The sequence below is a fragment of the Sminthopsis crassicaudata genome, chromosome 3 (genome assembly GCF_048593235.1).
Source record: "Sminthopsis crassicaudata isolate SCR6 chromosome 3, ASM4859323v1, whole genome shotgun sequence".
NCBI lineage: Eukaryota > Metazoa > Chordata > Mammalia > Dasyuromorphia > Dasyuridae > Sminthopsis > Sminthopsis crassicaudata.
In genome coordinates, this window is record NC_133619.1 from 516476641 (window position 1) to 516493685 (window position 17045).

At 38.4% G+C, this 17045-nt stretch overlaps 1 protein-coding gene across 5 annotated transcripts in view; it reads right to left on the minus strand.

Annotated features, from left to right (window-relative positions):
* Window positions 1-12785: 12785 nt before the first annotated feature.
* Window positions 12786-17045, minus strand: part of PAK1 (p21 (RAC1) activated kinase 1) — a 187730-nt gene continuing 183470 nt past the window's right edge. For all 5 annotated transcript variants that reach the window (XM_074304143.1, XM_074304144.1, XM_074304146.1 and 2 more), the window contains exon 15: window positions 12786-14234. In XM_074304143.1, the coding sequence (XP_074160244.1) occupies window positions 14148-14234 (87 nt within the window). In that variant the 3' untranslated portion in view covers window positions 12786-14147. The remainder of the gene's footprint in view (window positions 14235-17045) is intronic.

Below are 17045 nucleotides of genomic sequence, written 5' to 3' on the forward strand. Positions count from 1 at the left end.
TATCAAACCTTTACTTGGAAAAGATTAATCTGCAATTTTAATGACATGCTAAAAGGCAAATATCAAGAGAATATAACAGAATTCTAAAAATGCCCTCCAAGCAATGAATGTTGCCCTTTTTTAGTCATTTAACTGTTAGATGATAACATTTGGGGTTTTATTCACAGACATACTAGAATGATTTGGCATATCCTTCTTCAGCTCATTTTTGATGAGGAAATTGAGATAAACAGGATTAAGATTAAGATTTTCCTGGTGTCACATAGTTAGCATTTGAAGTCACATTTGACCCAAGATGAATCTAGGCCCTCTACTGCCCCACCTAGTTTCCCTAAGCAATGAATATGTGCAATTAAAATCACAAACATATGGACTGATATCAGTATTTGGCTGTATCTATCAGTGGGAAATGACTTTTTTTTTTAGAGATGACATGCATAAAATTTCATGCTTATAGATCAGTATTAACAGATGAACATTCTCAATATTTTGATGATAGTGAACACTAACTTTAAAAAGCAGTTAAGCAAACATCCTCCAAAAAACAATTCTTATTAGCTGACAGGCAGCTGATAAATGTTTGTGCAAGTGAATCCAATAGTCTCTCTTTCATGAAGGAGGAAAAAGAGCTCCAGGGTTAATATTGGGTTCTCTTTCATAAAGGAATGGGGGGAAGAGAGTGCAATGCTTTCTCCTAGACAGCTGCTTCTTTCTGTCCAGTGAGGAAGATAAAAGAGAGCCATTTATCACACCCACTACTCCAAGAATGCACCTGTGTCTGGGGACTTAGCTCCCTAGTCTTTTCCAAACTATCATAATTCTGAAGAAACTGAACAAGATAGAGATTAGATAGTATTTAATAGTTTATTAAAAGGAGAGACATACTGGGATCAAATGGATACACGGTTTGGTTCCAGGGCTGAATGAGACTATCATCTCCAAGAATTCAGCCAACAATCAGTTCTCAGTGACATATGTACACATGGCTCAGAGGCAGAGGGTAGATTGAAGGAGTGACGGAGTCGGGTGCTAAGAGTGGAACAGGACTCTGACAATCCAGTTCTGACAGGGTGAGGAGAGGCATGGGGGGGGGGGACCCCGGACATGGGGAGAGACATCTTGATAAGAAGGTATCTGACATTCTGGTAGCTTAGGATGGGGAAAGGCATTCTGATATTCTAAAGCATAAGATCTTTTATCCTTATCAAATATTCTGATAAAGAGGGAGGGGAGGTTGTGCAGAAATGAGAAGCAGGGAAACTGAGTCAGGACTGGGTCAGGATAATTATAGAAACTGAGAACTGTGGCATAACATTATGGAAGAAATTTAGAAGCTTCAAAAAATCACTCTCCTGACCAGAAGAAAGACATCTGCTACTCAGTTTGTTAGTCAATTATGATTCATACCCTCTGGAGGATTAGGTTAGATTAATGGCCAGATTAGGCCTAGATGATCCTACTGAAGAATAATTTTGAAACTGTCTTTGAAATTGTCTTTTCCATACTCATCCATGGGAAAACCTATAAAGCAATAGGGTCTGACTGATTCAGGGAAGACTAGGATGAGCACTTGCCACTATCAAACTCTGCATTGACAAATTTCTGACTCCCCAGGTTATTTCCTATCCTATTTCTTCAGTTGCTTAAGTCCCAAATCCCCTTCTTCAGTTCCTTGCAATTACACCTGTTTTTTCTATTTAAAACATAGTGCTGTTATGTTGGACATTTCATTTGGGGGGCCAGAGGAGTGTCCTTGTGTTTCTTGAACCTTGTATATACATAATATGCTAATAAATGTGTACTGAATAGCCATTTTCCAGAATAGGCAAAAATAAGAAGACCTAAATTCCCCGTGACACATAATATACTCCTAGGTTGTTGTGGGAAAAACCCAACAGAGCAGATTCTCCACTTCCAAGGAAGAGAGGTCCCTATTTTCCTGGAATATTCTTTCTCCTCTTTTCCCTGCCATCTCCTCATTTATAGATCAGTGCTTTCTGAAACTTGTTCCTCAAATAAATGAGAGAACCTGACTCTCTTCTAGATTAGAAACCTCAAAAAAACTACCAACCTCCTGATTAGGAAGTTACCCTTCATGAAGCTTGAAATACATGTCTCTTTTTAAATTAAAAAAAAAAACTTCAGTATCACATAAATTACTTGATGTTTGAATTTAATTTAATCCTTGTTCCCTATTAACAGTAGAATATAAAAGTTCTTTCATTTACAGAAAAAAATTTTCCTATTAACCTAGCTCTCATTTTCATCTCTTCTCTCCCACCTCTCCTCTATTTCTTTTCTCTCCATCCAGGTACAGAGTTTCCACATTTCTCCTGGGGACTTTAATATTGCAGCTTGGTCTATCCTGCTTTAGAAAGAGGACCCCTTGGGTATCATCTCTTCCCCCATTCCTATGTTATATCTCTCAATAGTTCGGAGTGGCTGCAAAGTGTTTAGCAGTTGTAGAGGAAATTGGGCAATTTTCTGCAGCATCTTGAAGGGCGTTTGTTTAAAGTTGGCAGCAAGGTGCCCCAGTAGCAATAGAGGAAGGAAGAGCACCGAGAAAGGACCAACTCTCTGCAGCAGGCACATTCAGTCTGTAGCAAGTAACCTAGCAGCTGTGAAGGAAGGATGCTTCGGCTGGTCATTCTTTTATTGCTGTCTGTTCTCTGTGTAAACGGGGCTACAATGTAGGAAACAGTCGAACAGTTCCCAGTTGTCTGGGAAACCCTGCTGTTCCCCCCTTTTTTTTGGGGGGGGGTAAGTGGAGGTTGGAGAAATGAGGCAGGGAGGACCTGTTGAATAGGAAGGATTCTCTTGCACCTCCTAGGGTCGCAGGATCTCACAGAGGAAGGCAGAAAGGTGATGCACCTGGTGATACACTAACCAGCCTGGGGCTCAGGGGGAAAGCAGCTCTCAGCCCAAACTTAGGCCACGAAAAGACCACAAGCCGGGCTAGAACCCTTTTTCTTTCCCTCTCTCCTCTCTTTCTCCTTTATCTCTCCCTCAGGCTTTCCTAGGCTCTCAGGGCCTGCAGACAGTGGAAGACAAGGAGGGCTTCCTCCTTCGCCCTAGTCCCTTGAACTTCAGGAGCAGGCTGAGCGCGAGCCGAAGTTCAGAGCCAGCAGGCTAAAGCTTCCCTAATTTAAATTCCAACTGAATCCTACCTTCTACCGAAAGACTCGAGTTAGACGGGACGGGCTAGCGCCAAAAGTGGGGCGGAAGAACCCAAACACTCGTAGCCCTGCCGAGGCAAGGTCTGCGCGCCTACCTGTCACAGGCAGCCTCGCTCCAGAGCCCAGAACAGCCTCGTTCCCACAGCAGGGCAAAACAGCCACCAGTGAACAGTCCTTATCAGATCAATGCGCAGCCTCCTTCTCAGAGCAGCCTCGTTTTAAGAATTAGTTCCGAAGCCAGGTAAGAAGGCAGGGTCTAGAGGAAAGGCTGCCCCCTCCCCTAAGTTCTATTTGTAAATTGTAATTTTTTTTAACCTAAGTGTAAGATTTTATATTTGTTCAAATGTATGGAAGATATTTAATTGCATTTGTATCATATTTAATTGCACTCAATCATTCAAGTATTTATTAGTTACCATATGCCAAGCATTGCAGTAGGTTTTGAGGATTGCTTCAAAGATGTAATGAAACCCTTAAAGGAATTTGCAATTTATAGATAAGGGGATCCTAAGGAGGGATCTAAGATGTTGAGGAAGTGATTCCTGAGGCAGGCAAAGAGAAGGCTCTGGAGGAGATCACTGCCTTCCTTTAGGCCAGTCCGCTACAGCACGCTGCCTCCTGGTGTCTTTCTCCTTCCCTCTTTCCCCATGCTGTGTAGTATCTCTCCTAACTCCACAATGCTTCCCAACCCCACTTCTCCTTACAGCTAGCTAATTCTTTTGGGCTGCTGTCCTTTTCAGGACTAAAGGCCTGCCCCAACCTCATGGAATGTTTCCTTTCTCCTGGTAGATGGTAAGTTCCACTAGGGAGCTCATACGTTCTACAAACGTATAAAATATGTAGGTAATACCGGAGGGTCTCTAAGACCATCTAAATCGTCTGGAAATGAGTTTGTCCATTCTTGTAGTTGGCTTTATATGCCATCTCTTCAGTTAGAATGTAAGTGATAATGGACAGAGTCAGGAAGAAATGAGTTCAAATCCAGTAGGAGCCATTTACTAATTCCACTAGGGACCTTGACCTTTCCATCATTTAAAAACCCTTTCTGTGCTCTCCCAACTCTATTTCATATTTACCAGACCCAGCGTCTATTGTACCCCTTCATTTTCTCTGTAAGCTATACTCCCAAAACAAATCTACCTTTTGCTAAAGAGAATGGCCATTGTGAATTCTTCACATGATTGAACCCCAGCTTTTGGTTTCTACCATTATCTGTGGTCTATATCACCCATGTGGGAACCCCATATCATAGACCACATCAAGGTCAAACTTTTTTTCAATATTTAACAATCTTTTTTAGGTTTTAAAATGCATTTACATATTTTGAAGATTGTACTTTCCAATATTTAAAATAATTTGAACAACAACAAAAGGAAGCACTCTAGTTAATTGCATTTTACAACTCCCCAGGACCTTGCTACATATAGATCTGCATTTTACTCCTTTAACTAACTTTGCTGTAATCCCACCCAAATTCTCAATTCAAGTCATTTCCTGGCTATTATTTATGTTATATTATGGGAATGATATAATTCTCATTCATATTCCCTCTCTCCCTCTCTCCCCCTCTCTCTTCTTCTCCCTCTCCTCTCCCCTCCTGTCTCTCCCCTTCTCTCCCCCCCTTATCTCTGCCTCCTAGTTTCTTTGAAGTCCCAACTAAAATCTCTCCTTTTACAAGAATCCTGTCCTGAGTCCTCTTAATTCTAGTGACTCCCCTCCTATTTTCTGTTTATCCTATATACTGCTGCTTGTCTCACCTATTAGATTATGAGCTTCTGGAGAGTAGGGACTGGTTTTTTGTTGCTTTTTGTATTCCCAGCATTCAATAGTGTCTGGAACATTGTTGGTGCTTAACAAATATTTAGTGACTGTCTAAAAAGACCAAAACTAACCACCCAAGCAGCACCACGAAGTCTTCATTCAATCTCACTAGTTCTTTCTTTTGATGTTGAAATGTTCAGCACAGCTACTTAAAAATTATACAACCTATTTGCATTTTACAAACTTAAACAATAAAAGAAGTAACAAAAGAAGGCAATGCTTCTATAGCATTCAATGTATATTGGCAGAACACATTTCATTACAATTCACCCCAAATGCACTTACTTCTATTCAATTCTTTCTTCTTGAAGGTGGTGGGTTTTTCTCTTGTGTTTCTGTCTTCAATTTAGAATTATCAGATTTCTGAACCCAGTCATATCTGGTTTGTCATTTTTGCAAATAGTTAGTGACAGAAGGACACACCAATAAGTCATATCCCCAAGGTGGAAGCTCTTGACCATATTGATAACTGCATTTCAATATGTAATCCTTTGTATTTTACCTTATTTATATATTTTATTTTAGTTGCATTTTGTGCATTTAAAATATTATTCTGAGAAGGACGATAAATTACCAGACTGTCAATGCAGTCCATGACACAAAAATGTTAATAACTGTAAGGGACACATACAAATATATGTAAAATGAATTAAAGGTAATTTGCAGGGAGGCCCTAAAAGCAGTGGGGTATCAGGAAGGGCCTCATGTTTGTTGTTTGTTGTTGTTTATCCTTCTTTCTCAAAGATAACTATTATGTCAGGGAAATGATGTCATGACATGCAAGTGAATTGGATTTAAGAAAGGAAAAGCTGTGCAAAATCATCAGCCTCATTTTCTCCTCTGGAACCAAGTGGCCAGATATAGATCAGAATGACTAGGGATGACCAAAGGATTATGAGACAAGCTTGAAAGCAAAGGAGGAGGAGTGCATTCCAGGCTTGTGTAATCAATCAGACCCAGTATTCTAATCTATGAAGGTCTATTTTGAATTCAGTGAAAGTGAAAGTGTGAGCTATCTCTCTCAACTTTGTGTCAACTGAAGATTTATTAAAGCATAGTCCCTAAACTTCTTTTCTGGAAACTTTCAACATTTCTAAGTTCATTAAGTTCAGGAGCTCAGAATTCTGGGGCCACTCTCTGAATTGATATGGAACCATTAATGACTATTCTTTAAATCTCTGTCTCAAATAGTTCTAAATCCTAAGTGGTACTATCAATTAACTTGTACATCTCCATTTTTTCCCATTAGAATAGCACAACAGATTGTCAAATGCTTTGCTAAAATTATGTAAACTATAATCATTCCCTGATCTACCAGCTTAGTAACACTGTCAAAAAATAAAATGAGATTCCTTTGGTAAGACCTGTCCTCAATGAAGGCATCTTGGCTATTTGTAGTTATCCCACTTTTCTAGATCAGGGATTTCTAACTTTTTTGTGTCACAGTTGCCTTTGCCAAACTGGTGAAGTTTATGTATCCCCCTTTCAGAAAAAAGTTACATAATTTTTAAAAAATAAATTCATGATTTGAGAGAGCTAGAATAGCATAGTGGATAACACATGGGAGTTAGAATCAGGGAAACCTGAGTTAAAAATAATGACCTCATATTACTTCACACTTCTTAGATTAGCTAAAATGACAAAAAAATACTGATGAATGTTGGAGGGAATGTAGGAAAAAATGAAACATTTATGCACTGTTGGTGGAGTTGTGAATGATCCAGTCATTATGGAGAGCAATTTGGAACTATGCACCAAGGACTATAAAACCCTTTGATTCAGCAGTATCTCTACTACATCAGTATCTCAAAGAGATCAAAAGGAAGGAAAAGGACACACATGGACAAAAATGTTTGTAGCAGCCCTTTTTGTAATGGCAAGGAATTGGAAACTAAGTGGATGTCCATCAGTTGAGCAATGACTGAATAAGTTATAGTTTATAAATGTAATGGAATATTATTATTTTATAAGAAATAATGAGCAAACTGGTTTCAGAAATACCTGGAAAGTCATACATGAACTGGTGCTAAGTGAAGTGAACAAAACCAAGAGAACATTGTACCAGGAGACAACAAAATTATATGATTATCAACTGTGATGGACTTGGCTCCTTTCAACAATGAGGTGATTCAAGGTAATTCCAATATAGTTGGGATGGAAAGAGCCATCTGCATCCAGAGGGAAGACTATGAAGACTAAATGTAAATCACAGCATAGTATTTTGACCTTTTTTGTTTGCTTGGGTTTTTTTTTTCCATTTTTTTCTCTCTTTGATCTGATTTTTTTTTTTGTGCAGTATGATAAATGTGGAAATATGTTAAGAAGAATTGCATATATTGGGTTATTTGGATTATCTGAAAGTGGGATTTAGGAGAGGACTTAAGGGGAAAGGGGAATCAGTATCTGTCTTCTCTCTGACCCTCAATAAAAGTCGGCCATCTTATCAAAGACCTTTGTCCATTTATGAGTTCCCGGCAATTCCATTTTGGAGCTCCTACAAGCCATGTCTACTTCTCCAAATTTAGCCACCAACCCCCTCCCATGAAGAAATCTCCTACTCGACACCATTCCTCAGTTTTTCAGCTTCCTTTTTATTCCTTCCTCATTAGAATGTAAGCTCTTTGGCGGCAGGAACTATCCTTGTTTTTGCTTGTATTATATTATTATATATTATATATATATATATATATATATATATATATATGTATATGTATATATATATATATATATATATATATTCTAGCATATAGTACAGTTCCTACCACATAATAAGCTCTTAATAAATGCTTGTGGCCTTGATGCTACCATGCCAACTCCGTCTCCATTTACCTCTCAGTGAAAGACCTTGTTTCATATCATATTGTGTTATCTATTTTTCACCCATTGTGAGCTCCCTATTCCCCTACCATGCCCCTCAATACCCTGTATCACTCTCTTCCCTTTCCTTTGTTTTAATCTCCAATGAAGAAATGACTCTACTTGCTAAGGCCAAAATCTATGCCCTTGGTGCCATCCTCTTCCATCTCCACCTATCATTCCCATCATTCCTTCTCTTTCATGTTTAATTTCTCCCTATCTATTGGTTCCTACGTTACTATTCCCAAACTTTCAAAAGCATTTTTAAAAGACTCTCTCTTGATCTGGCCAGTCTATCAAGATGTTGTCCCATGTATCTCTTCTTTTTACAGTCCAATTCCTAAAAGAATCTATCCACTTTTATCTCTTCCCTGTCTCAGTTCCCTCTTAATTTGGTATTTCTTGAAATCCTGCTTTGGTCCCCACTATTTGACCGATACAGCTCTCTTTAAGGTGATCAGAGACTTCTTAATTGTTAAATCCAGTGGCCTTTTCTCTCTCTTCATTCTTGTTGACTTCTCTATTGCTATTAAATATCCCATCCCTAGTACATGGCCTTTCCTCTCTCGATCTTTACATTGCTTCTCTCTCTTCTTCCATCTGTTTCTTTCTTTACTTCTTTGACAGGATAATCAGACAGAGGGAAAAATACAATAGAAAAATGATGGTGAAGATCTAGAATTAATCTCTTTGGGTCTCCCTTTTCTTGTAAGTAAAATGAGTTAAGACTAGATTATTTCTGAGGCCTTCTAGCTATTAATCTGTGATTTTATGTCCTGCCTTTCATGTGTATGTACTGGAGTCTACTCTAAGCTCTCTATTTTCAGTGATCTTATCTTTCCCCACGAATTCAATTTTCATCTCTATGCAATTAATTCCCAATTCTATATGTCCAGCTAAAGTCTCTTCTGCATTCTAGTTCTGCCACAAGCAGATATTTGGATATTTCCACCTGGATGTTCCATGGTCATTGAACATTGTTTGTCCAAAATAGAACTTATCTTTCCCTGTAAATTTATCCCTTAGATTAAATTGTATAGAACTTAATATCACCTAGGGCCACTAGGTGATACAGTGGATACAGCTTTGAACCTAAAGTCAAAAAAAACCTGTATTCCATTTTTTTCTTCAGATACTAGCTGTATGACTCTGGGCAAATCACTTAACTCTATTTGCCTCCATTTCCTCAGCTGTAAAATGAGCGGGAGAAGATCACTTTATCTCCACCAAGAAAACCACAAATGGGGTCAAGAATTATTGGACATGATTGCAAAAGTGACTGCACAAATCAAATAATTCAAAATCATTCTTTAAGTTACCCAGGTTTGCTGCCTCAGAATCATCTTTGACTCTTCACTCTTCCTCATCTCCTTTTCAGATATGAGATATCTAATTTTAATAATTTTACCTCAACAAAATTCACATCCATTACTTCTCTCCACTCAATTAGCTACTGCATCCTGGTTCAGGATCTCATCAGCTCTTGCCTGAGCTTTTGTGATAACTTCTTTTTTATAATAGCTTTTTATTTTTCAAAATACAATGAAAAGATAGTTTTCAACATTCATCCTTGCGAAACTTGTGTTGTATAATTTTCTTCCTCCCTCCCCATGTCTTCCCTTTCCCCAGACAGCAAGTAATTCAATGTAGGTTAAACATGTCCAATTCCTTTAAACATATTTCCATGTTTATCATACTGCATAAGAAAAATCAGATCAAAAAGGAAAAAATGGAAAAAAAAAACCAAGCAAGCAAATAACAATAACAACAACAAAAGTGAAAATACTATGTTGTGACCCACATTCATATCCATAGTTCTCTCTCTGGATGTAGATGGCTCTCTCTATCACAAGTCTATTGGAATTGGTCTGAATCACCTCATTGTTGAAAAAACCAATAGCATCTCAGCTGGTGATAACCTCTTAATTGGTTTCCCTCATCCTTCTCTCATCCTCCAATCCATTCTTTGAACAGCTACAGAAATAATCTTCCTAGAGCGTGTCTGTTACTTTCCTCTTCCACAATTTCCAATGGCCCTATCACCTCTATGAGAAGACACAGACTCCTCAGTTTGGCACTTAAAGATCTCCCTTTTCTGAATCAAGCCACTCATAAAGATTTACTTCACTGCACTCTCCATCACACACTCTGTTCCAGCCATATGGGACCAGTAATTGTTTACCAGACTCATGGTTCCAGCTCGTCTTCCTATGATTTTGCACAGGCTCTCCTACATTCTCTGGAATGCAGTGTCTATTTACTCTTAGACCCCCCCAGGGTCCTTTGAGGCTCATTTCAGAAACTACTTCCTGCAGGAGGCTGACTCCCTCCTCAAATCATATTTAATAATCTGTGTACATTTGTAGACTCCAGTAAGAATCAGGACCATTGAGGACATAGGCTAGTATTTTTTTAAATTATAAATTCTGAAATTAATACCAAATAAAATATACATTTCCAATACAGAGTAGTCCAAAAGAATGTAAATGAAACTACAAATCTCTATAATTTTGAGCTTGTTTTTGTTTTAAGTATATAATAAATTCAGCAGGCAACTTTCAAAGCTGTCCTGCTTCTCTGATTCCTTTTGGTTCTTCTTTTTGTTTTCTTGTATGTGTTTTTTAATACTCCAGTGGCCCTCATGACCCCCTTTTCTTCAGTGCCTTTGCAAAGAATCTTCCATATAGAAAAGAGGGCCTTGAAATGTTTGTGAAATTCAAAGTGAGAAAGCCAAGATTGGAATTATTGGAGTTGTCAAAAAACCACAGACAACCAGCAGAGGGCACCTGGACTCCATTAATTATACTATTTCCTTGGACTCCATGGAATAATGTTGGAAATCAGGAAATTCGTGGTCAAAGTCAATTCTTGGCTCTGATCCTGTGACCTTAGGTATCCCCCCCCCAATCCACACCTCAGCCCCTCTGGGTGTCAGTTTTCCTCCGCTAAAAATGGGAACAATATCTGCTTTGCCTTCTAGAGGGACCTAGATGGTTCGGAGGGTAGAACAGTGGGCCTGGAATCAGTACTATATCAATATTAACTTATTATTATAAAGCTAGGAAATAACAGAATGAGAATTCAGACCTAGACTTTTAAATTCTATAACCTAAACTCCTTTCCACTATATCATAAATCCACTAGTTTAGTCCAAGGATTGGCAAACTGTGACCAATGGTTCCAAATCAGCCTGAGTTAATAACGAACTTCATATCTTAAAATAATTGTATTTATGAAGTTGATTTCTGAAATCAGGTATAAGAACTTTCAATTCACCCTGTTAAAATTTTCTCAGTCTAATGTTGTAGTTAAAACTTCCTTTTGTCCTTGTCCAAATTCTTTCTAATTTTGACTCCACCATCCAGTGGATTGGGTACCCCTTTCAGCTTTGTCATTTCCACATTGTTTAGCATGCCATCGATGACTTTTTCCATGGTCCTGATGAAATCATCCAAACAGCACGAAGGATAGATATGGGTCCTTAGGGATCTCCACTGGGAGCATCTTCCCAAGATGATAACTACTCCGAAGCCACTACTCTACTAGTTCCAAATTTGCTTCATTGCATTATTTGTCTAGCCCATATTGCTTCTACTTTTCTAAAAGAATATCACAAGTATTTATTAAATGCTTTTTCTTAAATCTAGGTCACCTATTATCTAAAGTATCCCCTGATCTACCAGTCCATTAACCTTATCCAAAAGAAAATAGGGTTTAGTCTGACAGGACTGTTCTTGATAAAAACCGTATAAGCTCTTTTCTAGATGCTCATTAACCATTCTTTAATAATACATTCTAGAATTCTTCTAGGGAATCAAGGTCCAATTCATTGGTCTATCATTTACAGACTCCATTCCCTTCCTTGTTTTGAAAAGTGTAATATTTCCCATCCAATCCTGAATTACCTCTACCTGTGTCGATGATCAAATCCTTAGGGGATCATAATAACACTTGCCTCAGAAACATGTGAGAATCAATTGAGATAATGCATGTAACGTGCTTAGAGCTAATTATATCCATGGTGTCACAGCTAATGTGTCTAGAGCCTTCTAAGGTTTGCAAAGCATTTCATGTATATTATATCATTTGATTCCCACATTGGGAGATAGATGCTATCATTATCCCCATTTTACAGAAGTGCAAACTCAGAAGTTTCCAATCACAGATCCGTATTTTTTCTTCCCACTGTATCATAGAATTACAGATTTAGAGCTTGAAGGCATTTTTAAAGGCTATCTAGTCCAACACCCCTATTTTATAAATGTGGAAACCAAGACCTAAGGAAATTAAGTGATTTTTTTATGACCACATAGGTAAGTAAGTAGCAGAACCAGGGTACAGATTCAGGACCACCATGTTGTTGCTATTTAACTGTGTCTGACTATGACCCTCGGGTTTTCATGGCAAAGATACTAGACTGCTTTGCCATTTCCTAAGGCAAACAGGATTAATGACTTGCTTAAGATCACACAGCTAGTAAAAGTTTGAGGGTAGATTTGAACTCAGGTCTCCCTGACTCCAAACCCAGTGGCTTTGTTCACTGGACCATCTAGCTATTCTCAGATTCTCCACATTCCAGTAATATTTTCAGCAGTGGGTAGAGAATAGGGATGAACTGTACAGCACACTCAAAATTCATACATTTAGAGTGGAAAAAAAGCTCAGAGTTTCACCTGTTACAATACTCTTGTTACCAATTGGGAATTGAAACCTAGAGATTTGCTAAAGATCCAAAGACATTCAATGTCAGAGGTGAAATTCAAAGCCTGGTCCCCTGAGTCCAAATCCCTGGGATAGTTTATTTGGTCAAGGAAGAGATGCTTAAGGATACCCACAACCTGTCATCTACTAGAATTAAATTATCTCGGGTCAGAACATGGTCCCTACTTTTTGACCTTGGAAGCTTTTATATAAAGAAAGATGATGCACATGTAGTATTTTCATCTCCTTTTATTGAAGGAAATAGAAACTTGTGCTACGGAGTCTGGGACACCTTCGAAGTAGGACTCGGTGGCCAACGGGTCTGACAGGAGGCCATGGCAAAGGTAGCTCAGGCCCTATCGAGGTTGGGAGAACAGATTACAGAAGGGGTAGATGTGAGCCAACCATTCCAACTGCACGTGGAAAGCCAACAGCCAAGCCACACATCTCATGGGAGAGCATCTCCATCATGACTGCCAAAAGCATCATCTCATGCTATTTTTCTTGCACTGTAAAAGCCAAGTTTATCCAATCCTTCTTGTAACGAAGTCTGTCCCAGATCCAGCAGTGCTTGAATTCTCCCCCTTGGCTCATCTGCCTTGAAGAGCCAACTTCACTGTCCAGCTAAAAATTCTAGGCTGAAACCAAGCTGAGTTCTCTCTAAAAATAATCCATAATAAGTTGGCAGAGGCGTAACCACCCTAAAAGAAGAAAAAAAAAAGGCTCAACAAATTTCCCTGCCCCAGCTTTCTCTTGTGTTACTCCTCACCCGACATGTGTCCTTGGAAACTTCTCAGTGGCACAAAACGTGTAGAAAATAATGCTGGGAGGGAGCGAGCTTTGGAGGAGAAGAGGGTACAGGAGCAAGATTGAAAACTGTTATATTAGGCAAGGCTGGTTCACGAAAAAAGCACAGGGGCCATTATTGGGCTAAGTCCTCCCAATGGTCACAAGCAGCGCACAAACACTGAAGGGTCCAGCTCTCGCTCCACAATGGGCCTGAGGGCCCATGTCAGACTCCAGGAAGCAAAGCTATCTCCTTTCTCCTATTGGTTAAAGCTGCTCACCATTCCTCCAGCTGTTCCCATCTTTGAGTTAAAATGAGATTGGTAAATGTGGTTTGGGATTAGGAAGACAAGAAAATATGGAAGCCTCCACTACTGGAATAGATGGACTGTCATGGAATCAGCCCACCAACAGTTCTATTTTCTTTGTAGGGTGACAATAAAAGTTATAGGGAGAAAAAGAAAATATTTTGCTATGTGGGAATCAGGTTCAACAGTTCTCCATGAAGATGCCAGACCATCCATATGCAATCTTTTCTTCCTGGACCACTACAGAGAGGGCAGGTTCTTGACTTAGAAGCAGCAATGGATGGATCAGTGTCTACATCACAGACCTCTTGCTGACCCTGAACCAAAGCTATTTCTGCCAATCTTTACCCAAGGTTCCCAGTCTCGAGAGCTCTAGGAGAGCAGGAAGAAGAGGACAACCACGAGGAGGCGAGGACCAGAAGCATGTCAGGGATCGAAGGTCTCTGCGGGAATGTTCACAGCAGGCTTGGCAGGAAGATGCTGGGGAGGGCTGGGGATTCTAATGGTTGTTTTTGGTGGCCTCCTTTGCAGCAGCAATCAGGGGTGTGAGGCTGGAGAGGGGTTTGGCGAGTTTTAAGAACTGATGCTAGACAAATCAAAGAAAAGAAGAAAAAGTGAGTATGAGGGAAAAAAAAACACCCTTCTGCCTCCATTCAAAGTACTTTGCACACACAAGACACAAAGCAAAGGCTTGTTGTTTTGACATTAAGGATCTGCCCATACGGGGTTATGAAGACTGAGACAACCTCCAAATAACAATTTGTAATTATATAATTCTTTCATGATCTGCAAGCACCAGACATTATCCCACTTGAATTTTCTAACAACCACCTGAGGCAAGAGCTGTAAAATGAGCATTATTTTAATAAAGAGGAAACAAAATACTTAACCCCATTTTAGAAAAAGAAATTGAAGAAGCCTTTAATGAAAAATTATTTCCAGGGTCAGATGGATTTACAAGTGAATTTTACCAAACATTTAAAGACCACTTAACTCCAGTATTATATCTGGAAAAACAGGCAAAGAAAGAGTCTTAATAAATTCCTCTTATGACACAAATATAATGTTGATACCCAAACCAAGAAGAGTCAGAGAAAGAAAATGTTGTGGATTTCCCTAATGAATATTGCTGAAAAAATTTATATAAAATATTATCAAAGAGATCACAGCATTTTATCATGAGAATAATGCACTATGACCAGGAAGTATTTTTTACTAGGAATGCAAGGCTGATTCAATAATAGGAAAACTCTCAGCACAATTGATCATATCAATAACAAAACTAAAACAAATCATACTTCAATAGATGAAGAAAAAGCTTTTGACAAAATACAGCATCCATTCCTAGTAAATTATTATAAAGCATAGGAATAAATGGAGTTTTCCTTAAAATAAGAAGTGGGGCCACTAGGTGGCGCAGTGGATAGAGCACCAGCCTTGAATTCAGGAGGACCCGAGTTAAAATCTGGTCTCAGACCCTTAACACTTCCTAGCTGTGTGACCCTGGGCAAGTCACTTAATCCCAGCCTCAGGAAAAAAAAATTGATAAGAAGTATCTAAATCTAAAACCATCAACCAGCATTACATATAATGGGGGTAAAATAGAAATCTTCCCAGTAAGATCAGGGTGAAACAATGAAGCCCACAGTTACTACCATTCAGTATTGCATTAGAAATGTTAGCTTTAACAATTAAAAAAAAAAGAAAGAAATTAGAATAGGCAATGAGGAAACAAAACTATCACTCTTTACAGATGATATGATATATGTAGAGACTCTTAAGAATTCAACTAAAAAACTTTTAGAAACAATTAACAATTTTAACAAAGTTGAAGGATATTAAATAAATCATATAAATCACCAGCATTTCTATAATTTACCAACAAAGTCCAGGAGCAAGATTTAGAAAGAGAAGTTCCATTTAAAATAACTGTAGACCATATAGTTAGCATCATTTCCTATTTACAGAAGAAGTGACTTACAGTCATATAATACAGTGAGTGTCGAGACGAGGTGGAAGCTCCTGGATTGCCAGGTATTTCAGACCAGGAAATGTGTGGAAATGGAAAGAGAACTGAATTTGGAGTCCACGGATCTCTGTTCAAATCCGCGCTAATTGCTAACATGCCAATAATAATAGTTAGTATGTCAACCACAATAGCTAGTACGCCAACAATAATAGTCATTGCTAGCATGTCAACAATAATTGCTAACAAGTCAGTGGCAATAGTTAGCATGTCAACAAGAGCTAGTATGTTAACCACAACCAAGCTCGCATGTATATAAATAAGCCTTTAAGGGCTTTCTCTTATGTTATCTGATATAACCTCTTCCTTTCCATAGATGGTGTTTGAGCCACCACAGCGAAATAATGGCTATTTTTTTTTTTTTTTTTGCAAAAGTTCCTCTGCTTTCCCTCACCAAGCCCTTTCACAATTAAATATGGTTCTTCTTTTGGGATGCCTGAGTTGGGCTATTTCTAGGTGTGGTTTCTCTTTCCGGGGAGAGTTCAGAAGTGGTGACGTTTGCAGCATACAGCAGAATCCAATTATAATCTTAACACCTTTGGATGTGGAGTTTTCTAAATTTAAGCTGTCATGACAAAGAGAGAACAAATTTCTTCCACTGGGCCTCAGAAAGTACAACTAAGAACAATATGTTATAAAAATAATAGCTGACTATCTAGCTTTAATGTTGACAAAGCATTTTAATATAATAAACATTTCATAATAAAATAATAAAATTTGTTACATTTATATAATTTATAATAACACTAAGTATTTTAATATAATAACATAATACTAGCATTTATATGATATTTTAAAGTTTGCAAAGCACCATAAATATTAGGTTATCTTATCTGAATTTTACAAGGCTGTGAAATAGGTACAATTATTATTATCTCCATTACACAGATGAGAATTCTGAGGTTGAGAAACATTAAGAGATTTAATCATAAGCCTCTAAAGCAGAATTTGAAGTTAGGTCTTCCAAATTCTGAATTCATTGCTCTACTCAATGAACCCAAATTCATGACTAGCTTCAAGATAATCCTGCAAGATAGGTAGTGTAATATCCATTTTAAAGCTGTAGGAACTGAGGCAAACAGCAGGTAAGTGACTTGCCCAGAATAACAGTTAGTTATCCTAACTTGTCAGATATATTATAAGGAGGATTCTTTTCATGTATGGTGACCAAAGTTCTTTGTGACTCTAGAATTCTGTCATTCTGTCAGTAAATCCAGCAATCTACTATAGCAGGCTGCCTTTCAGGAGGCAGATTTCAGCTCAATATGAGAAAACTTCCTAATGACTATATCCATCCTAGAGTGCAATGGGCTGCTTTATATGGTAATGAGCTACTTGTCACTGCAATGATGATCTGTGAGACGCCTTCTA